We start from the raw sequence: 24016 nt of genomic DNA, 5'->3' as shown, positions 1-24016 counted from the left end.
TTAAGCCTAAATAGTGATAAATAACCTTCGCAAAAATAGTAACCAACATCGACAAACAAAATTTGTACCTACAAAAGGTCACCCAAGAAGGTTTTCTCTATGGCCCTTCACAACAACTTTTTTGCTTTTCCCATCTCTTTGTGGCATTGAAGAAACCCTAAATTATTGTACCAATAATTAAGAATCATAATATATTATTCTAAAAGAGGTTAAAGAAGTGGGGATAATAAATCCAAAGATACAATAAACTCAACAAAAATATGCCATCTAAAGAGCCCAACGTGAACAATCTTCTATTGGAGTTCGAGTTCGAGTTCATCCTTCCACTTTAGCAACCATTCTTGGCATCGATTTGGCATCTTAGGACGATAACCTTTCTCAACATCGTAATAACGTTTCTAATGCATGGAGTAAGCCAACTTTGAGCTCTAAAGCGTTTATACACTTACCCCCAACAATTTGGAATTAAATTAATAGATGATCCTCGTTCCACTGCTGTTACTGCACAACAACACGCCTCGGTTCGGATAGGCGACAAAGGCTAGGAACTAACTTCTCTGCAGTCTGCACAACTTTGAAGGTATTAGCTTTGCCCACCAATGGTGACTCGAATAACTTACTTTCTGAGACCTGATAATTGAAAATCCCTTGGCTATCTCATTGAGGGCTATCTATGAACATAAAAGACTTGCACGAAAAAGTTTCCTAGAGCTTCATACTTGCAGATCCTTTTACCATCGCCATATCAACTACCAATAGTCCCCACAAGAGCAACGCCCATCTTTGAAATGATGGAAACGAACTGAATCTCTAAGAATTATCTCTCTTTTCTCGATTATCGAGAAGAGCTTCATCGCCCTGTGGCAATCTAAACAAATCCTCAGGTTCTTCATCACTCTCACTGGAGCTGAGTCTGGCAAATGGATAATCCCAAAAGCCACAGCCAACTTTTCACTGTGATAGTTCACCAACACATTGATCATGGATTCATACTCAATTTTGTAATCAAATTCATCCTTCATCAAATCTAAACTCTTAGTCTTTGCTAACATTTCGTCCAACTTCGCATAAATCAGTTCACTATTTTTGTGAGAGCGATCACCTGAAACAAATGAGTACATTTTATCTCCTACTTCTATCCAGCTTAGACCAGGTTCTTTCTTAATTCTCCGATCTTCCATTAATTTCCTGACTTTTAAGGCATCTTGCTTGTTTCCAGCATCCATATAAATGTTATAGAGAAGCACATAAGATGCAGATGCCAAAGGTTCAAGCTCAATTACTTTCTCTGCAACACGTTTTGCAGTGAATGTATCCTTGTGAATCCTGCAAGCACTTAGTAGAGCTCGCCACATCACTGGTTCGTGCTCGAAACCTAAGTCCAAAATTAAACTCTCTGCATCGACCAACCTTCCAGCTCGACCAAGAAGATCAACAACACAGGCACAATGCTTGACATGACTCGTCATAATGTGATCTTTCTTCATAGTATCAAAGTACCTGTCACCAGCAAAACCGGACGGATGGATTATATAGAAACATAGTCAAGCATAAGACTGAGACAGACCATCTAAAACAGTAGACGGCTAAAGAGATCTTCACATTTTTTAATCGAAAAGTAACCATATAACATAGCATTTAGGATTGAATTTAAGGGAAAATGGCTAAAAGGAGTACGAGGCAGAAGTATACACCTCCAAACCCTGATTAAGCCTTGAGGGAGCAGAGACCGAAAATAAATAAATAAATAACAGCCCAAATAGCAAATCCTGACATAAATTATTATAGGGTCAAGTGATTTTGGATTAGGCTAATGCCTTCACAACACCTGTCATAATCTTATATCCCCAAGCCTTTCAACATGTAAAAATTTGGTATTGAATGACAAGTAGAGATTCATGACTCACCTTAATCCTTCTTCAACAAGCCCTCTGTGACTACATGCGATTAGAACTCCAAGGAAGGCAAAGTGATTAGGCTCAATTCCACAACTCTTCATCAGGTCAAAGAATCTCAAAGCCTCGATTGCATGCCCATGCTGTGCATTGCTGCAAATTATTGTTGACCAAGACACAACATCGGGATTTTCCATTTGTTGAAAGGTTAGATTGGCTGAATATAGATCTCCAGACTTGGCATACATCCAAATCTGTGAATTCTGAAAGATGGTGTATCTCGAGATGCCAATTTTATTTGCATAACCCTGGATTTGTTCTCCAGATCTTAACATGCCCATATTTGCACAAGCACTCAAGATCGTGGACAAAATGAACTCATCAGGTTTCTCTTTGGATGCCAAAAGTTCATAGAACAAAGCCAATGCACGTTCAAATTCTCCCTTTTGAAGGTAACCAACAATCATGGCAGTAATCGGGACTATAGTCAAATTATGAATAGAGTTAAAACATGAAAAAGCATCCTTTATTGAGCCTAACAAAAAATACAAATCAATAAGAACACTTCCAATGTACTCATCCGACTGAAGGCCATTCTTGCATATTAAAGCATGAATTTGCTTTGCAAATTCAAAATCCTCAACAGCAATACAAGCTTTAAGTAAGCTTGAGTATGTAAACATGGACGGTTTTATTCCACAGCTTTTCATCTCAAAGAAAAGATTGAGGGCTTTGTACGCACATTTATCTTCAATTTTCTCTTGTTGGAGCAAACCAGCCATCATTGCATTATACATCACAACATTTTTGTCCATCATTTGGTCAAAGATTTGAATAGCATCATCCAAACTTCCAGTTTTTGCATACATATCAAGCAATGCAGTCCCAACAACAACGTCCAGATGTAGGCCAAGTTTGATTGTAAGGCCATGAAGCATTGTCCCAAATATTTTTGAACCATTGAAGTTTGAGCTACAAGCCTTCAGGGCACTTCCTAGAGTATAAGTACTCAAAGTCAATCCAGACTGATGCATTTTCATCAGAATTGTCAATAGCTCTTCATATTTTCCATTTTGTGCATAACCAGCAATCAACGAATTCCAAGAAACACCATCTAAATTATTAGCATGGTCAAACAACATCCTTGCATGATCAACCTGGTTGCATTTTGAATACATGTCAATAAGGGAATTGGTCAGAACAACTTGGGAGCCTAACCCACTAACTAAAATTAACCCATGAACCATCTTACCCGCATAAAGATCCCCACTTTGACTACATGCTGTAAGAGGGCCTGCACAAGTGTACTTATCAAGTTTCAAACCAAGTCTTCTTGCTTTATTAAACAAAATCATGGCCTTGTCAAGGGTTCCTATCTGAATATATCCAGAAATCAAAGAGTTGAAAGTTATGATGTTTGGTTTTGGCATTTTATTAAACAATTTGTCAGCAGATTGTATATCCCCACATTTGCAGTACATGTTAAGAAGATTGTTCCGCAAAAATAGGCAAGGCTTGAAAAAAGTTTTGATCATGTGGGCATGAACAAGCTGGCCATGGTTCAAGTTCCCAGTTTTAGTAGCTGATTGAACCAGCTTAACATAGTCTGCAGATTCTAAAAGGAAGGTCAAAGAATATGGTGGACAAACTTGTGATGGGCCCAATGAGTTCAACTCCGAAGTGGCAAAAGACTCTATCCGTTGTCTACTGAAAACAGGAAGCATGGGGAACATAGAGGTACAGGAAAGAAAACCGAATCTCCAAACAAATGGTTTCTGAGGCAACATTGTTTCATATTGCTAAATAACTAAACCTGTACAGAGTTTCAAGTGAGATTTAAAAGAGGGATGATCTATTGTGAATGAACTGAATAGAACAGCTAACTTTACCAAAAAGTCTTCCTCGACCCTGCATGTTAACCAATTGAGTAGTCAACAAAAGAGGAAATACTATTAGAACTGTTGGTTAGCTAGTACAACACAACGCATAATAATTGAAAATAAAAATAGATCATATCTACTAATTAGAATCAGGAGTTTGATACCTAAGAAGCAAAACAAAAATTAATCAACCTTAGAAAATTATTTTTTTCCCTTCTTCAGCTAGGTAGCTATGTAGATAGCGATAGATCCCAAACTACAAAAATTTATACACGTAAAAAAGGAAAAACAGACGGACCAAGTGATGTAATTAATTGAAAGTGAGATGAGGTTGCCCTTCGAGAGGGGGGTGTTGTATTGTTGTGGGGCCACTTCATACAGTTAGTTATATTTGTGTCAGTTAGTCAGAGGAGTACTTAAAGGCTGTCTAAGTAGGGAGAAGGCATCTTTTTGGCATTTGGCTTAATTGTAGCCTTTGTTGGGCATTTTGGAAAGGGAGGAGTTCCCAAAATTCCCTTGACGATTGCCAAAAATAGTGAATACATAATTTGAGGTTTATCACTTTGGTATCACAACCCCATTCCTAGCAAAGTGGCAGCCTTGGAAGAAAGGATTTCAACAATGCAGATTGGAATGGAAGAGTGTTTTGATCAGTGATTTGACGTGATTCAGTGATTTTTTTAGAAGCAATTGAGCGGAGAGGATAAGATCGCAAGAGAATTTGCACAAATTAGTGAAGGACTTGGTCGGATAATGGAGCAAAAGTTAGAGCAAGCACTTGAGATTTGGTCAAGAAGACAAGAAACTGTTCTCCTAAGAAATCCTGTGTGGTCATGTAAAGTCCCTTTGTTTGATATGCGTATGAGGAAGTTGGAGATTCTGATCTTTAAAGGATAAGATGAAGAAGACCCTTAGAGTTGGCTACATTGAGTAGAGAGATACTTTGTTGTAAATCAATTAAGGGAGAAGGATAAATTGGATGCAGTGGTTTTGTGCTTGGAGGGAGAAGCTCTCGATTGGAACCAATGGGAAGATGCAAGAATGCAGGTTGGGAATGAGTCCTAATCCAAGCCCTAAATCCACATCTGCTACAGGGAACTTGGGTCAAGCAGCCCGAACCATATCGTGAAGTCCAACCCAAAATTTAAATGCGAGCACTTCAATGACTTCAAACATATCTTCAATCCCTATAACCCCACTTGACTCGGTCAGTAAGCGACTTGTGAATGGAAATGAACGCTTAACAAAAAGCGAGTTGAAGGTTAAGTATGAAAAACGGTTTTGTTTCAAATATGACTAGAAAAACGTTCAAGGCCATAAGTACAAGAAAAGAAAGAACTTGAAGTCTTGTTGCACTTGGATGAAGAAATGGAAATTATAAATGAAGCGTCAATTGACAGAGAAATTTTGGAGGGGATGGCAACAACATTCGAGACCCTCGATTTGAAATCGAAGGAGGCTGATTTGTCCTTGAAAATGTGTGTCCTTACTGTAATCCTCAGTTTCAAAAGGATGAAATTGAACATCTTGTGAAAGAATGTTGCTAGCAGGTATTATACAGCCGTCAAGAACATGTTCAAGCCTTATGCTGTTAGTTAAAAAGAAAGAGTTGGCATTTATGTGTTGATTACTAAGATTTGAATTGAGCCATTGTCCCTGATTGTTTATTGAGAATGTTGAATGAATTGTACGGCCCTACAATATTTTAAAAACTAGATCTCAAGTTGGATTATCACCAGATTCGGATTTCTTCAAAGGACATTCCAAAAACAGCTTTTCGTACTTATGAGGATCAATACAGTTTTTGGTGAAGTCATTTGGTCTTTGGAACGCTCTGTCAACATTCCAATCAACTATGAATTATTTGTTTCTGCCATATTTGAGGAAATCTGTGCTAGTCTTCTGTGATGATATCCTCATCTATAGCCCAATAGTGAGTTCACACACCTTCCACCTTGCTACTGTGTTGAGAATAACGAATCAGTTGGTGGCTAATGTTAAAAAATGTCATTTTGCGGAAGTTCGAATAGAGTACTTGGGTCACTTAGTGTCATCAAAGAGAGTAGCAGTTGATTCGTTTAAATTATAGGCTATGGAGAAATGGGAACTGCCCAGAAACATAATATAGTCACGGGGATTCCTTGGTTTAACAGGGTATTATCGAAAATTTGTGACCAGTAATAGAACTCTAACCTTTCCTTTGGCTTAGTAGTCGAAGAAGGATAACTTTAGTTGGAATGCAGCCGCCCAGCAGGCATATGAGGGGAAACCATCTTCAGGATATACCAACGGTCACTTTAACAATATGCTCTGTTATACATAAAGCTCAAAGAGGCAATGTTGTCCTACTTAGAATCAATGATGAAAAACTCTTCTACAATTCTCCGTTTCTTGGGACAAGGTACATCAGGTGGCATTAAAGTGAGTTTGTATAAAGACTTTCAACATTGGCACATTCTAAAAAATCTCAATTCATCTTCAACAACACACCCTTCCCTTAGAAGAGCTGTATGTTGGATGATGTCCATCAAAGTCCTTGAATTTCCCAGATAATAGATTGCCAAAATGTTTCATATGGAAAGATTCCTAGAAGCTCAAAACGAAACCAAAAGCTATATCCCATCACCTAGAGCTATTTACTGGTTAATCTGAGGGGGAGAATTTCAAATTTGAAAAAAGACTCAAGGACTCCTTCCCAACTAACATACATTGAAGAGAGAAGCTTGAATACTCATGGTCGAAGAATCAAGGCAATTTCAGCAGATACCATAACGATATACAAACGATCAAGGCCTCAATTGAAAGCGACTGTTATTTCTTATGATTATTATTATGCAATTCGGCTGTTGTTACTAAAAATAAATAGATCAAAATAACTCCTCCATTCATTCATAAGACAAATCCTAATTTATGACTTCCAAGTTAGAAAAGACAGAGATGGAGATGGGGAGAATACCAGTTACAACAACAGAGTAGAAAATCAGAGCAAAGCCGCAAGGAGGGAGCCTGCGGCTGCACGAGCGGAAGAAAGACGGCGGTGGCAGCGGCGGCGGCGACACTGAGATGCTGAAAGGGAGAAGGTGGAGCATGTGGAGGCAGAGGAATCTGAACCCATGTTTCTCATCGATTGTAGTTTGGAACTTGCTTATTTTCATATTACCCTAAATTCTTTTTTTTCGATTTAAATTACAATTTTTTTTTATCCTATTTGATTATTATGTATTATAAATATTTAATATATCTATTTATATAATAAATTATGAACTAATTCATTTATAATATATAGATTTGAGTTTTATTTAATGAAACCTCACATTTTTTTTATTTTATATTTAGTAAATTATTAAATAATCGAATAAATATAAATTTAAAGGTCGAGAAATCAATTTTATAATTTTTATTTTTTTTAGATCCAAGAATAATAGTTTATGTTGTTGGACGATCCACATCACTAATTTAGTGAATATTCATGTATTTATAATTAAATAATACTTTTTTTATTGGTACAATGTCTCCTGGTGAAGCCCAAAGCAAAGCCATGACAGCTTATGACAATATCAACTATTGTGGAGAGTCGTGTTCATCTAACTTGGTATCATGTGTGTTTGGCGTGTGGGTTGCTAATTGTGAGTTTGGTGCTCAACCTGGAGTTTTTTTTTTTTTTTTCTTTTTCCAAATTCATAAGGAACGAGCATGATTAGAACTTTCTTTGATTATTTTGTGTCTCGAGAAACGAATAGGACTAATTTGTTTGTAGGCTCGGATTGAATTTTTAACAATTCTTCCCTCCGTTAGCTAGAAAACTCAAACTGGATTGGGCAAACATGTTTGAGCCACTTTCAACTCCCTGTCTTTCATAGAACTTGTTCGGGAGCTCATTTAAAACGTGTAGAAATTGGTCCGAGTGAAAATGGTAAACCATAACCCTCAAATATAGAAGAAATTCGAGAAAAGTCCCGTAACTTCTTATTTATAACCCAAACTTTCATCGACATGGATGGTTCCAAAATCAAGCTCAATTTAATCTCGAAGTTTTCGAGTTCTTTACTGTAAAATATATTCATCAGGGTGATACCAACCGTAGTTTTAAATTTTAGTCATTAAATCGAAAAAATTTCAGTTTTCTTGAACATATTAAAACGGATGCTAATCATTTAATTTCATTTTTACTCGATAAGTATCTCCCACATCATTCATTTAAATATATATTATATCGTATCATGTCTGGTTCGTTACGAGCGAATTAATTAATTAACTAATCTTGAGTTCCACACCATCAAAAAGGGCAAAACGAAGCAAATGATTGATGCCGCAAATTGAATCAAATAAAAAAGGTTTGACACTGATTGCAAATGTGTTTGGTCTACTACAGACTATTGAACGACCCTGTAATTTTTAGTACATTTTTGAGTGTCAAAACAGGTTAAGATAGAAAATCTATTCTCTTAAAAAAAATAATCTTCGAGACTGTGTAATGCTTACTCTAAAACTATTTGTTTATACAGTAGTGATATTTTCTTCACAAACTTCGTGTACGGCTAATAGTTTGAATTACCCATCTCATGGAAAACCCTTTTCGCTCCACTTAGCTCTATCTCCCGTAAGGGTGTTTTAGTGATAGGTTGTATAGGAACTAAGACGATCCTATTTGGTCAAATACCTAGTGACAAACTCTTATCTTCTTTTCATTACAGTATTTCTGAACAAGTTCTCGAATAACAACTCTAAGGATTTTCTTATTTATGATAGTGACGATACCGATATCAACAGTGATCTTGATACGGAGCTGGAGCTTCTAACTATGATGAATGCGCCACTCACTATGGATATGATGCCAGAAATAGACCGAGAACGGGAGAAAGTTGGAAAGTAGTAAAAAGATATGAGGGGCAAATTTGGAATATGGAAAAAGCCTCAAAATTTGGAAGATTTGTAGTGAATTATTTGGACAAATCCACACTTTTTGGCTGATTATCACTTCATTCCAATCCTTTTCTCTAAGATTGTGAATATACTCAATTTGTCTGTCTCGCATGCCCTAACCCCAATTATTTCTAATTTTATTTTTAAAATTAAACTCGTAAATTAATTTATTTTCTTATCGACATTTTTAAGTTAACTTTTAAAAATTAAAAATTAAAAGTAGAAAGTAATTTTTGTTTTTAAATTAAATTAACTAATAATCATTAATCTGATAAAATGAATATTATTTATTTATATGAAATTCTAATATAAAAAAAAAAAATAAGAAGATAAGAATGGAAGTAAAGGGAATGAAATGAAATCAAATTCTTTGTTGGGAAGGAATCTGGAGGGAATAAAATAAAATAAAATAAAGATTCTTTTAAATATTATGCATCCCCCACCCCCAACTTTCTTATAATTTGCATTTTGGCCCCAATTTTGATTAGTTCAACGCTTTGGGCGCCGATTTCTTAGCGTAATCCAAGGCCCCTCCATTTTGTTCAAATTATTTTTGCGCCATTTGCGCCCTTTCCCTTTCCACTTTTCTAATTATACTATGACCCCTTTTTTCTTTAAAATTAAAAATCATAATAAAAATAATTATAATTATACCTGATTTTTTTTTTGACCCAATCTCTACTTACTCTTCTTTCTTTCAACGCTTTATTTCATATTCTCAATATTCACTTTCGATAATTTGTATTTTGCGTTTAAATTTTTTGGTCTGTTAAATAAAATATTATGTCTGTTGATAATGTATCAAATGCGAATGATTTTGTAAATCTCATATGGTATAGTAATTGCGTTATTTAAGGAGTAAATTTTTGGGTATAAATGTGAGTTGAATGATAAAAATATAATAAGCTCAAAATGAATTTTGAAATGGTATTAAAATGTAAAAAAAATGATGGGATTTTGGGTTACCCAAAATCATGGAATTTGGTTTGCTCATAAAGGAGACCTTGTTTTTTGGGCATGAAAAGGTCGGGCATAGGCCGAAGCACTTTCACCCATTCATTTTCCTATAAAGTGCTTCCTCTTCGTGCCTCCCCACCACCCAAATATAACAAGATACCATGTTAAGAATGAAAAAGAGAAGTAGACTTAAAAGGATGATGATATATCTCGTGGAAGGTGATTTCAATTCATACATCGTCCTATGTTTTGATCTCAGACATGTTTCTTCTGTCCTTTCTCTTCTCATGTTCAGGTACTATGTTAAGAATGAGTCCCACTTATGTTTTTTTGGACTTTTGATCCCACCTATGTTTCTCATTCTTAACTGACTATTTAATATTTATATGTTTTAGTTAAAAAGGGAGTATATGAATAAGCTGAGACTATATTTAAATTATTTGAAGACTCCCGTGATCCATCTTTTTTCAATAGCTCAATTATAAGAATTTCAAAATAACACATGTTTTATTTTTAACAATTCGATATTGAGTGACATTTTGATATACGTTGGTCTCTTTTCTGTGGTTCAATCATATAAACTCCAAAATTAAGTATGCTTTGCTTGGAATAATTCTATGTCAAATTACCTCTTGATTTGTGCTGGTCTCTTTTCGGTGGCTCAATCATTGCGACTCCAAATTTAAGTATGTTTTACTTGGAACAATTTTATGTTAGGTGACCTTTTGTATTAATTTGTGGAGATAGCTTTTACTCTCATAAGTAAGAAAGAAGTAACGTGTCCACAGTTACTAGAGATGCATGTGTCTGATTCTTGGATTTTGAATTTTGGGCTCGAGACGTTACAACTGATAATATAAATGCCAAATTCTCCTTCCCATTATTCTCTCCCACCGGAACATTCCAAAAACTAATGAACGAAAAAAATTGGTGCATTGACGTGGATGCTAGTATATAAAAATTAAAAGACATGTCGACATCATTTACATAATCATTCACGTAAACAGTGTGAAAAAAATATTGCACATGACTTTGACGATATCTTTCGAGATGAAATAAAGAGTAAAAACGATCTTAATCTTCTACGTAGTTGTCAAGAATATCTAAAGATGTTCACGAGGCAGGGCGGAGATGGAGAAGTTTTTCCCGACCCCATATAGCAAATGGAGAATATAATTTTTATCCCGACCCCATTTAGTTAATTACGATCCATATAAATTTTTTTCCTTTCGGGTTTATATTTGATTTATGGCTTCATATATTCAGAAAAAGGTAACAAAGCCTTGAATTGCTCTCAAAAATGGAAATAAAATGCTCTCAAAAATGGAAAACCTTTGCTATAAAAGGGAGAGAAATTGAAGCCAATAAACATTATCATTTATTAACTTTATAATGTCACGAATGGTTGGGCTGTCGGTGACCCGAGTAATCCGAATAACGTTCACAACCTAACCAACTCTCTTTATTTCCAGCTAGATTGGGCTGTCGGTTTTTTTTCTTCTTTTTTTTACTTATCAAACATTCATAAGTCACAATACATCACTAACATCAGTTACAACCTCAAATGCTCTTAATTTTTCATAATAATCTTAAAAGTAGAGTTGAGTTGTAACCCTATTTTCAGGTTGGTCTAGTTGACTCGACAAAAAAAAGTCAACCCACAAACCGACTCAATTTTTTTCGATTTTTCAAAAATTCAACTCAACCCAAATCGAAAAAAATAAATTTAAACCCGACCCATCTCGAATTTTTATGGTTTGAGTTAGATAGTCAGAACTAATCGAGCTATCAAGCTATACGAACACTCGTAATTGGTGAAGTAAATGGTAGGTTTTGAAGCATTATAAAGGGAGAGTTGAAGTTGGAGCATGATTTTAGGTAGAAGGCATAAAAAGGGGGAAGCTTTAATTTAGAAAGAAGCATGCAAATTTGAAGTGTGAGTATTAAAAACCACAATTGTTATTGACTTCCAAAACAAAAGCCTCAAATTGCGCTACTCATAAACTATGCCACTCTTTATAAACCCCATACTCCCTTTGCATCATCTTCAATTCAAACTCAAACATTAACCTCTTTTTTCATTACCCGCTTCTCCTATGGCTGCCACCACAAACGCTCCCACGTTCTTCTTCTTCCTCCTCCTCCTCTCGTCTTCCTTCTCGTTCTATACCGCTCGAGCCAACCCCAATTATCGAGACGCCTTGGCTAAGTCCTTATTGTTCTTCCAAGGACAACGCTCTGGTAGAATCCCAAATGGTCAACAAATCGCTTGGAGGTCCAACTCTGGTCTCTATGACGGTGAACTCGCTCATGTATGTCTTAAAAGTTTTGACATGTTCTTGCTTTTTTACCGTTTAAATTTTTTTAAATAATATAACCAATGTTTTAATTTTTTACCATTTTCAAAATTTTTATTAATATATTTTAAAAGAAAAAGAGAAAAAAATGGAATTAAATTAAATTATTACTGTTTTGTTTTTTTTTTTCCTTAAAAAATTCGAACTTTACCAAAATCGAATCGTTGGGCAATTCTCAGGTGGATTTAACCGGCGGGTACTACGACGCCGGCGACAATGTCAAATTCAACTTACCGATGGCATTCACAACCACAATGCTTTCATGGGGAGCACTCGAGTACGGAGCGCGTATGGGATCGGAGTTACCCAACACACGCGCCGCCATCCGTTGGGCCACGGACTACCTTCTCAAGTGCGCAACCGCCACACCCGGCAAGCTCTACGTCGGCGTCGGCGACCCCAACGTGGACCACAAATGCTGGGAACGACCGGAGGACATGGATACAGTTAGGACTGTCTACTCTGTCTCTGCCGCAAACCCCGGGTCTGACGTGGCCGGCGAGACAGCCGCCGCTCTCGCCGCCGCGTCGTTGGTGTTCCGGCGGGTAGACAGAAAGTACTCCGGACTGCTATTGGCGACGGCGAAGAAGGTGTTTCAGTTTGCCGTTGAGCATCGAGGGTCGTACAGTGATTCGCTTGGATCGGCTGTTTGTCCGTTTTATTGCTCTTATTCTGGGTATAAGGTAAAGATTCGGAATCTTTTTTTTTTTTTTTTTTTTTTTGAATTAAATTGAATAATTAAAAAATTTATGATATTAAATATTTTTTTTATATGAAAAATAGGATGAGCTTGTGTGGGGAGCGACATGGCTACTAAGAGCAACAAATGATGTTCGATACTTCAATTTGTTGAAGTCATTGGGCGGCGACGATGTCCCTGACATCTTTAGTTGGGACAACAAATATGCTGGTGCTCATGTTCTTCTCTCCCGGGTAAATATCGTTCTTCCCTCTCTAACGCCTCGAGAATCCGAGTAATTTGAATTATCCAACCCAATTCATAAAAATCGTTCGGGTTGAGTTGGGTTCCGTTCAATTTTTGAAAAATTGAAAATTTTGAGTTGGTTTGTCGGTTGACATTTTATTGGTCGGATCAATCGAAAAATGAGTTGTAACCCAATTCAAACATACCATAATTTTAATATTATTATGAAAATTAAAAATGTTTTACGTTTGATATTTGAGTTTTATGGTATTTTAGTTATTAATGTCACGTGTATTGTAGAAAAGTGGAATTTTTTTTTAAGTAATTAAAAAAAGAACAATAGGACGACCCAACCCTTGGACTTACAACTCTTGAACTGGTTAAAATAGATGGAACACTACTTGGTTGTTCGAGTCACTAACTTGAATTTTCGGGATGGTTCAAAAGATTTCTCCAACCCAACTTGTGTACATCCACTCGTGTTAAATGGTTGGTTTCTATTGGTGCAGCGAGCATTACTGAACAATGACAAGAACTTTGATTCCTACCAACAAGAAGCTGAGTCATTCATGTGTCGGATTCTACCTAATTCTCCCTATTCCAGCACTCAATACACACAAGGTATGCTATTTTCCGTCCGGTTTAAGCATAATTCAATCCGTGGTTCATAATTTAAGCTCGAGAATTAAAAAGCTTTGGATTTGTGTAGGGGGATTGATGTTCAAGTTGCCACAAAGTAACCTCCAATATGTGACATCCATAACATTTTTGCTGACTACATATTCCAAGTACATGTCCGCCGCCAAGCACACCTTCAACTGCGGCGGCGTTCTTGTCACTCCGACATCCCTCAAGAATCTAGCAAAGCAACAGGTAACTAACTACCAAACGCCGTCGTTTTTGGGCTCAATTTAACAACACTTTTTAATTAATTTAACAATTTAAATAAATTAATTCAAATTGATAATGCAATTCAGGTTGATTATATATTGGGAGTGAACCCATTGAAGATGTCATACATGGTGGGGTTTGGCAAAACCTTCCCCAAAAGAATCCACCACAGAGGCTCTTCGCTGCCGTCCAAGGCCAGCCACCCTCAGGCCATCGGCTGCGACGGCGGTTTTCAGCCCTTTTTCTACTCCTACAACCCCAACCCCAACATCTTAACCGGCGCCGTCGTTGGTGGCCCCAATCAGAACGATGGCTTTCCCGACGACCGCTCTGATTACAGCCACTCCGAGCCCGCCACGTACATCAACGCCGCCCTTGTTGGCCCCCTTGCCTTCTTCTCTGGCAAGACTAAATGATTCGATAAGATCTTATGTTATAACTACGTGAATATAGCTAGATTGATCCCCGAACGTGCGGATAAAATAGCTCTTTTCTTTTTCTAAATGTGTTCGTAGCTTGTCATACCACCAAAAAAATATGGTGATAAAGTGACGAATTGAATTAAAACTTCGAAGCTTTTCTTAAGAAATTCAAATCAAATCAAAATGTATGTATAATTGTCTATTATGACTGTCTCAACTTATCCACTATAACTAACTCGACCTAAAAAAAAAATTAAGTCAAGTCAATTAGTTACCTACGTTTACATAAAATTGTATTTATTTATGATACACTTATAAAATATAATTACATGAATAAGGCGTCTATTATTTACTTAAAAAGTCAATTAAAATATAATTATGATTAAGACCTGTTATATTATATACTTAAAATTAAATATTTATCTACCCTCCCAACTAACTAGATAAGGATCAATTATCGTAGGGTTGGGGCTCCATGGAGACCTACTTCAAACGGGATAGGGAACTCTCGGGTAATAAAATAACGACGGAGACGAAGATTACTGATATGAACTGAGAGACATCAATCATACAATATATTTCAATAAAGATGTGAAGAAAATGTTGTTGAAATTGTCAAAAGATATTTCAATTCATACCTCTCAGAAGAATGGAGATTCATGGTTTAAAATTGTGGATGGATTACAATTTAGAGTTATTGTATTTTATTAATGTATTTTAAGACTTCTTATTTACTTTAGGTTACATTTACATCAGGTTAATTATTGTCATAAACTATGAATGTTACCACTCTTGGAATGCCTTTAACAGGGTCATTTAGAGGCTATATAAAGTCATGTATGTTGTATTTGTAAGTAGACTTGTAAAATGTGGTAAAAGAAGCATTTGTGCTTTCATTTAGCCAATGACTAAATTTCTTTGCAATTCTACGTAATTTAGGTTGCATGTAGAATTATTCAAGTTCGACATGATCAATCTTGCTTGTAGAGTGATTCAAATCTCAAACAAGTGTTCTTGTCTTGAGATATTTGATTTAAAAGAATCATTCAAGCTAGACATGATCGATCTTGCTTGTGGAGTGATTCGAATCTCAAACAAGTGTTCTTGTCTTGAGATATTCGATCAACAAGATAATCCGAATCTTACTTATCTTGTAGTGATTTCCATATCATTTGGAATCAAAACCTTCCCATGGTTTGGTCCACAAAAAAATTAATTAAAAAGAATATAAAAAAAAGTGGAAAAAGAAAAATCTCGTGAATCTCATTCATACAAATTATTGAAATCTCGGCTTCAATATCTATAAAAATAAATAGAAAATTTTCTCCACCCGGCATGTGATAATTATGGACCGACATTATTTTTCATTAAAAAAATGTCTAATTTTATTACTTAAATATCAGATTTGTTGCTTTAGAAAAGTGGAAGGTTTGATTTGAGACCACTCTAGAATTTATTCGAGGACCTTTGTTTTTTTGTATTACTTTTTTTTTATTATTATTATTATTTTTATTTTAAAATTTCAAGTATTTCACTATACAAAATCCATCATTAATTACCTGAAAAAAAAAAAGAGAATATTATAATATTTAATCATTCACCCTCGACTTTTAAAATCTTAGATCTAACTCGATTTCATTATCAAATATCTGTTCAAAAGCACGATGATAGTCTCCCTAACAATATCTCCGGTCAGGACCTATACACACCTTGCTCTTACCTCAATTTTTTTTAGAAAGGCTAAATATTGAAAATACTCGGGAAAATATGCATAATTTACGTCAAAAGATGGCAAACTCGAGGGTCATAGCACATGAGATGAGTAGTTGATAGTTCTCGTGCATACATATAGGTAAACTGCATGTAATGACCTTAAATTTTTACTCAAAATTGCTACTAACGTCTCATGCTAAGCTTATATGCCGAAATACAACTCTTAAAAACACAACATTGATAACATGAATTTCGAAGAAATTAAAACAACTTCATCTTTGAAAAACACCGTTATAGTCTTACGTGTTATGGTCTCTGCTTGTGATGCTGCCACATCTGTATATGGGCGGCTTACCTTTACCTGAAAAATGATGTGACACACGGCCTGAGTATTTCGAAAAATACTTAATAAGTGACCCAACTATAGGGGTCATGCAAAAATGCAAACATATGCAAACATGCTCTAGGGACCTATTCTTAACTCATCCTAGTGGTGGCTTCTTGTCCGAAGTAACTTTGGATGTGTAATACTTTCATACACACGACACCCACGTGCGAGTGTGAATCTCTAGGTGGGTCGCACCCTCCCTTGACCCATCATCGTCAAGCAAGTTGTCTATAGCGACGTCTGAAGGTCAGCAAACCCCTGGGTGTCATGCTCAACATGATCACCGTCATCATCATCATAACATGTGCGTCCGCACTCATCATCATAAAAGGGGAAGTATCCCGATGCTTATGTACACACAACATGCATGAGGTCTCTCTATTTTTCATCTTAAAATATCTTTTTGATACAACCCTAATCTTATCTCTATCTTATTTTTAGTAATACATGCTCATTAGATATTTATGTTAATATCGTTATTCAGGCTCTTTAGGGTTGTGTCCTAGGCCGATTTCTCGACATGATGCAACATGACATTCATCACATACAACATGCTTAATATGGAAAACATCATCATATTGAGGTAACAACGTCATGCATCATAATCATCATAACTCATCATCATAATGCCATCAAATACATCATAATCATCAAGTATTAACATACATCATCATATAGCTCATATACATCATCATGCGTTGTAACTCATCATCATACATCATCACATAATTAATATACGTCATCACACGACATTCTACGTCATAGCTCATATATCATACATCATAATTCATACAAGTTTCAAGTCTGTCCGATAGTAAGACCATTTACTTGGTTGGCCTTAGCTGGCGTCCTCCATAAATTTATAACGTTAGCTCTCGTTCCTCCAAAGTTGCTCTAATCATCGTTGGAGTTCGTTTTCTATTAGATAGTTCATCACCTTTCATTAGTATTTCACAAATAATAATAATTTCAATTGACATTTGTGAAATACGACATTAAAATGATCTCAATTACCTTAATCGGGGTCAAAATCAGCTTTGAAAGGATAAAAAAACATAGGGAATGAGGTCCAGTTTGCTAAATCGAGCCGCCTCCGACGTTTTTAAGCCAAGGGATTGCGTGAAGCCTAGGGCTTCTGTTTGCTATAGGTCTACACGTGTCGCTCAGGGGAAACGACATGACGTCGTTGCTTCTCAGGTCGAGACGTGGTTTCGGGTCAGCTCGCGGGTCGCGTGGCTGCAGGCGTAACTAATCGATCATGTTAGAAAAGCTAAAATAACCTTGAACCTACGACAATAAAAACTATTGAACCCACTAAAATAGAAGGAAACCAACCTATAATGGTGTGAGCTAGACCAATTTGGACCAATAGCATAAGAAAATCCTTAAATTGGCCTAAAATTATAGAAAATTCTCGAATGGACCCTAAATCGATCTTGAACTCAAGGGAGATCAACAAATATCTACCTTAGCCTGTGACGATTCGTTCCTTAATGAGCTGTTCGGCCTTCAAACGACATTCAATAAGTCTGTATGTGACAATGACATGAAACAAATGGAAGAGAGTCGATAAAAATTCACAAAAATTGATCATAGCTAGACGATATCCTTCAAAATTGAGAGAGAGCTTTGATGCACGGTGTGTTTTTGCATATTTAACAAGTAAAAGGCAATTAATTTTTAAACCTTTAAAATTGTTTAATAAGTGATTAGTTCTCGATAGATCCTTAAAATTTTAAATTTTTGTCGAAAAATTCATAATTTAAATTAACAAATCTATTTAAACACCAAGCGGGTAATATATATAATCGAGATCTATAAAATATCTATAAGACATACAATCGAGACCTATAAAATATCTAAGTGAAATAAAAAGCAATAAAATGATTAATTTCCATCATTCCACGTGTACGGTTCAAATAAAGAGTGGAATAAGAAAATAGAAATCGACGTGGCAAATGGAAGCCATAAGAAATACAGGTCAATCGCCACACTGACTTAGCTGTCGTTTCTCTCTCTTGTTTATCCTTTACTCAATTTATTTTTGCTTGCTTTCTGAAACTTAGGGTTAGGGTTTTGCATCTGAACTCGCAGAACAATCATGTCAGGAAGATCAAATGGTTGCACTATTTACATAGGTTTGTTCCTTGTTATCTCTCTCTTTCATCTTTCGTTTTAACTCTTTCGTTTTCCTTTCATCAGGATTCTGTTGTTTGCGTTTTAAGCTATGTTTTTACTTCCTTCCTTCCGTGAACTTCCGTATGTAAATTAGGCCTTTCGGTGCTGGATTTTCCTAAGAATTGTGTTTATTTCCATCTATTATGTGCTACCAATGGATGTATAGGACATAATGACATATTTATCGATTCTCTTACAAAGCTCTGCTTTGATTTTCTTTGGTGGTTGAACAGAAAGGATTGGATCGTGTGCTGGATTTCTTCCTCAACTTTTTTGCTCTCTTTTAAATGTATTTGATTCCTGTTTATAGCATGCTTGATTTGATAAAGCTAAAAAGCATACTTGATTTGCTGCTTGTGGGGTGAAGAAGATTGGAAGTTGGCCTTATTTTGTGTTTGTTTCACTTACATCTCTTAGTTAAATTTCATTTATGCTTAACTAGTTCAATGTCGATTTCACTTTGCCCACCGTCTTTGATCTGCTTCTATGTAGATTTTCCTCTTATTCTCTAATAACTGGATACTCTGCGCATGTATTCTTCCGGGGAAATTTTATTCCCCCCTCTTATCTTCTGATATAGTATCATACATTAAATTTTAAGGATGCAGCCATCCTCTTACGGTTTAGATGCTACACCTTCTTCTGAGTCTGATTTTGTTACTCTCCACCTTCTATAGGTAATTTGGATGAAAGGGTAAGTGATAGAGTTCTGTATGACATTCTAATTCAAGCTGGGCGGGTAGTGGACTTGCACATTCCTCGGGACAAGGAATCCGGCAGGCCCAGGGGTTATGCTTTTGCAGAATATGAAAATGAGGAGATTACCAACTATGCTGTTAAGCTTTTCTCTGGTCTCGTGACTCTACATAATCGTACCCTAAAGTTTGCAGTATGTTATTAATTTTTTCATTCTCAACGCAATTTTTTCTGTTATCTTGGTTTTTCTTGATCAAATTTGTTTCCTAACTTATACATGTTTTGTTTTTATATTAAAGTTTCATGTACTAAGTATATATTAATTGGTGAAGTTATCTTTGTAACAATTTAAAATAATCTAAAAATTGTATTCATTCATATACCTTATGTGGCATATTGCCTAACTTTTCTGAAGTTTTAGAACCACATTCCAATTATACCTATTTGTTCTAGTTATTTCCAAATCATAGTTTGCATTTAGAAACAACCTTGTGTCATCATAATTAATCAATGGGAAGAACCAAGATAATTCATGGATCAAACGTCATAGTTTATCTAACAGTGATAGACTTAATCCAGTTTAGTTTATATCACCACAAGTTTAAGTGACAAACTAAAACGTTCTTGAAAAACCAAAAACAAGTTTGAACATATAATTTCATTTATTAAAATGATATCTATTAGTTTTCTATAAAGTTGTATCTTTTAAGTCTTATTTTGGACAGAATAGTAGCAATATAAACAACAATGAAGGGGAACATAGTGATATAAAGTTTCCTTTTCTTTTATATTTTAATAGATGATATTTTTTTATACACAATTATATACTGTGCTGTCTCGTATTCCAATTTTGTAATCAGACGACTGTGCAATCTTCTTGCATCAGTTTTGATTGTGTGGTGAGTTTTAAAGTTATGGGAATGATGCATAATTTTTGACGTGCAAACAGGTATCTGGGCAAGACAAGCCTTCACCTAGTAGTAGTGCAATCACTTCATCATCAAATATATCTCATAAATCAAGGTCGCAGATTGTTCCAGGTTATTCTAATGAAATATCTTCATATTCCAATCGCTTGTCAAACTCGTGCAGGTTTTCTGCATACCCAGAGAACCATCTAGAAGGTGATTTTCCTGATTTTCCTTTATTTTTGTCTTTGTTTTGTTAGTTTGCTAAGAAGTTGTGTATGCTTTCACGTGCCTTTCCTACATTGGTTCAACGAATCTGTATTTCTTTTATTCAGCGCCTCCTTACCCTGGGTTAGTTAACCAATCTAATGGGTATGGATCAAATTCGGATCACCACAATAACCAATACAGTCAGAGATATTCTGGGACAAATTTGGATAGCTTTAACCATCCTAAATCACGCCGCCATGATACGAGTTATCCAGTACACTATCCTCCTTATGAACTTTTGAACTAAGGCAGCTAGCGCATACCATTTTGGTTAATCTTAATGGTGTCCTAAGTCTTAGGATAAGTTGGATCTCTTAGTTGGATGCAGAAGGTTTAGTAGAAATGACATGGTATTTGCTATGGGCATTCTGGTTCAATATATTGTCATTTTGTAGGTGTATGTATTTGTATGATTTAGCTGTGTTGTTATAGTTGATGCTCTAATTAAAGTATTGTAATCTATTTGATTAAATAGTCAGATTTTCTTCAACTCCAGTTTAATGTAATGGGAGTATAAATGATATTTTTCATGGTGACTGCAAGGAATAGCCTTTTGTTTTGTGTATATTGAATATTTATTTTTTTGTTTTGTGTATATTGAATATTTATTTTTCTTTGAAGTGTTTTACTTGATCCAATGTGTGAATGTTACTAATGTTTATACTTATTGGTGGTGGCTTTATCATGTCGCCCTTTTAGAATTGGTTAATTTTATTTAAAGACAATGGGAAAAATTGTCGACCAGACTGGTTTACTTTTCAGTGAAGTGGAAGCTAAACTACTTGTTATCCTTGGCATTTTTGTTTGTGTTTATTGTCATTTCTGCCTCTGGGTATGCCAGTACTCTAATACTTGGTAGGTTAAATTGTAAGGTGGCATGATCTAGCTTTGACCTGCCCCCCTCACTATAATGCACAAGAGAACCTAGAAAAGTTCACTTCCTTCTGGGAAGAAGGAAAAGCCAAGCTCCAAAATGAGAATTGATATGACTGCTTTTGTTGCATTTTGTAGACCTAGTTCATAGCATCCTTGTTTGAATATATATTTTTCAGATTTACGTTTGTTTATCTATAATTTCATTGTTTAGTGTTTCAGTTTAGAACATGCTAGAATTCTGAAAAAAATTGAAAAATGAAATCTGAAAACTATTTAGCGCTGCTTTAACTTTTTGGAAACATTTCCGATAGTTAATTAAAGCATGCTCATTGTTTGTAACAAGCATAATTTTGGAAGCAGAAGAAAATTCGATGTCTGGTAACCTTTTGTTTGTCTAGTCCTCTTATCTTTTTAGACTTCTGATTCTTATATTCTAAAGTGCTGCGTAATCTGAAAAATATGTATGGCATGCTTGAAAATTTCTTGACGTAATAGCTTTTTGAAAAGATTTAATGTTTGAAGAATTAGTTTTTTGAGAAACATAGGTTTGTACTAGTCTTGAGAGCCATTCGTTATTCGATAGTAGATAAAACATTTGGTGATCAGGTTAGTGGCAGCTCTATCCGAGGATCAATAGTGGTTTCTATCAACATTCAAGAATCTAAATGGCTCCTCTTATTTGGGCCCAAAGTTCTTGTGTGGAGTTGCCCATTAATTTTCCATTCTTTATAATATGAATTTGTGCATTTCCTCATTTCTTCCCGTTTTGTTGGTTGTGAAATCTTTATTTGATGTGTAATACGTTTGTTTGTATGGGTATTATAAATGATCTTTCTTTGGCTGCGTTGTAAGATTTTGGATAAGTTTGATGCAGTCATATAGCTTTAGTTAGCATGTAGTGTTTTTGAGTGAAATCCTTTTGTATGAAGCACTAGTAGAGAAAAGTACATCGATTAAGTGCTGTCTAAGGATTTGCATTTGCTTTTTCAAACAAGAAGTGGAAGTGTAATGAAAAGCATCCACGTCCCAATGGATAGTACATCCTAAAGGCCTTCTAAACCTTTGGTGGTATAGGTTTGAATCCTAGTGCTTAAGTTTGCTTCTAGAGGCATATATTTTTAGTTTTGAATTTATATATGATGCCTTGTCAATAAAGTTGGAGAATGGTGGTAATCTGACGGAAATATGGAGCTTGGAAAGGATGGTGAAAGAACAGAGAATATGGAAGATGGATGGCGAGATTGAAGCAAATAGGCTAATTTGATTGCTTTTGTGGTGGAATAAGGCGTTTTGTTTTGTATTTGATTTTGTGCAATCACATAGAATTTGAATTGAAGGAGAGGTGCCCCTTCAACTGTAATTAGTATAGCATATAGCTCATTAGGCAAGACAGTGGGTAAGCCGTGGTTTTCTGTCCGAAAGGATTACATTTCTGGCATCTTCTCTATAATTGTATTTAGAATTGTTTTTCTTTGTTAACCATCCAACTTCAAAGGCAGCAACAGGAGGGTTGTGCTCGTTGGATGATTACAAAGAAAATCTCGAGCTTATATTGGTCATAGGTATGGTTGAAGAAGCTTGTTCGGATTGGTCACGGGCATGAGCAGAAGCTTAGAAAGCTGAGATACAAACTATTTGTGAAGAGTACAATGGAATGTAAAGCAAAGCATATGGGTAATTTATGATTTATTAATCATACGTTTTCTTTTTTTAATGGAAATCATGTATTTCAATTTATATGAGCAAGTAGCATTTGAATGAAGGTTAACTCTTGAGACAATGAATAGTTGGTCTCTTATTTCCATTTGTTGGGATAAAATGTTGAAAATTAGGTTAGATTCAAAGTTTGGGTTTTCTTAATACAATAAATATAAGGAATGAGATTTGAAGCTTCAAATGTCAGAGATGCATTCATTAGGGGGATAAGTTTCTTTGGCTTTTGAAGGAAGTTGACTTTTGGGTTAGCTTTGACTTGACATGATCTTAAACTTGTAGGTTTAAGGTTTGTACAAGTCCAAGTCCAAGTCCAAGTCCAAGTCCAAGTCTAGCTGGCGCAAGACACTTTGGGCTCGGATTGAGGGTCTACTTTCAATCGCAATCACATGGCCTACCTCTTGGACTTGTCTCATTACATCAAGTTTGGGTCCGATTTGAGGTAACCCATTCAATTAGCCTATTAAACATTTATTTATTTATTTTTAAAAAAAAAAAATACTTTTTAGAACTTTCTTATCTAAATGTAAATTTTTTATTGAAATTATATGCAACAATTCTATTAAAATCCTGTTTTTTTTTTTTTTAATAATTAGAGACGCTACTATATGTATGATGTCCAATATATGTAAGAAGTTATGTTAAATAATTTTATAAATGATGCCTAGACTTAAAATGTATTGACCAGCTTTTCGAGATTTCTATTCATGATGGGACACAGAATTTAAAATTTAAATATGCATTCAAGTTTGTGTAAAAATACTATTTAAACTTAGAAAACTTTTATTTTTAAAAGAAATAATTAAAAAAAAAAAAAAACTTGTGTAGCTCGTGTTTGAAGTATAATTTAGTCTATCTCTATTTGTTATGATAATATGATAATAGTGGTGCAAAGGCTTAATGTACAGGGACTTATATTAAAGGGGAAATCAATCGTGGTAGTGATCAAGATTGCTTTAATGTCAATCGTTTTGATCTGTATAAAAACTTTTAGGACAAAGTATTTGAGCATCACCTAAAATGT

At 35.3% G+C, this 24016-nt stretch overlaps 3 protein-coding genes across 10 annotated transcripts; 2 read left to right on the top strand and 1 right to left on the bottom strand.

Annotated features, from left to right (window-relative positions):
* Positions 1–174: 174 nt before the first annotated feature.
* On the bottom strand, positions 175–6916 carry LOC111787935 (Tetratricopeptide repeat (TPR)-like superfamily protein). Of its 5 annotated transcripts, XM_087121197.1 has the most exons (5): positions 6732–6866; positions 3785–3803; positions 3148–3189; positions 1908–3052; positions 175–1500 (listed from the first exon to the last, which is right to left on the bottom strand). In XM_087121197.1, exons 3-5 carry the CDS (start codon positions 3151–3153, stop codon positions 750–752), a joined length of 1902 nt encoding a protein of 633 aa, XP_086977323.1. In that variant the 5' UTR covers positions 3154–3189; positions 3785–3803; positions 6732–6866; the 3' UTR covers positions 175–749. The 5 variants fall into 5 exon arrangements, with proteins under 5 accessions (XP_086977323.1, XP_086977324.1, XP_086977322.1 ...); XM_087121198.1 differs by lacking the exon at positions 3785–3803 and having other exon boundaries at positions 6732–6820; XM_087121196.1 differs by lacking the exon at positions 3785–3803 and having other exon boundaries at positions 1908–3189; positions 6732–6916.
* Positions 6917–11621: 4705 nt separating this feature from the next.
* Positions 11622–14452, top strand: LOC111787952 (endoglucanase 9). The gene is made up of 6 exons (XM_023668063.2): positions 11622–11967; positions 12192–12695; positions 12796–12945; positions 13447–13558; positions 13647–13810; positions 13915–14452. The coding sequence occupies exons 1-6, from the start codon at positions 11752–11754 to the stop codon at positions 14242–14244; spliced, it is 1476 nt and encodes a 491-aa protein (XP_023523831.2). The 5' UTR covers positions 11622–11751; the 3' UTR covers positions 14245–14452.
* A 3881-nt stretch (positions 14453–18333) lies between these two features.
* LOC111787967 (uncharacterized) lies at positions 18334–23573 on the top strand. Of its 4 annotated transcripts, XR_015419798.1 has the most exons (6): positions 18334–18489; positions 19207–19418; positions 20175–20248; positions 20318–20349; positions 22775–22953; positions 23275–23573. XR_015419798.1 is itself a non-coding variant. In XM_023668085.2 (5 exons), exons 1-5 carry the CDS (start codon positions 18453–18455, stop codon positions 20648–20650), a joined length of 537 nt encoding a protein of 178 aa, XP_023523853.2. In that variant the 5' UTR covers positions 18334–18452; the 3' UTR covers positions 20651–20968. The 4 variants fall into 4 exon arrangements, 2 of the variants coding, with proteins under 2 accessions (XP_023523853.2, XP_023523852.2); XR_015419797.1 differs by having other exon boundaries at positions 20175–20349; XM_023668085.2 differs by lacking the exons at positions 22775–22953; positions 23275–23573 and adding an exon at positions 20469–20968.
* Positions 23574–24016: the final 443 nt, after the last annotated feature.

Source organism: Cucurbita pepo, chromosome 2, assembly GCF_057944985.1.
Source record: "Cucurbita pepo subsp. pepo isolate OVF chromosome 2, ASM5794498v1, whole genome shotgun sequence".
In the NCBI taxonomy this organism is placed as follows: domain Eukaryota; kingdom Viridiplantae; phylum Streptophyta; class Magnoliopsida; order Cucurbitales; family Cucurbitaceae; genus Cucurbita; species Cucurbita pepo.
This window is presented reverse-complemented; position numbering and strand designations above follow the sequence as displayed.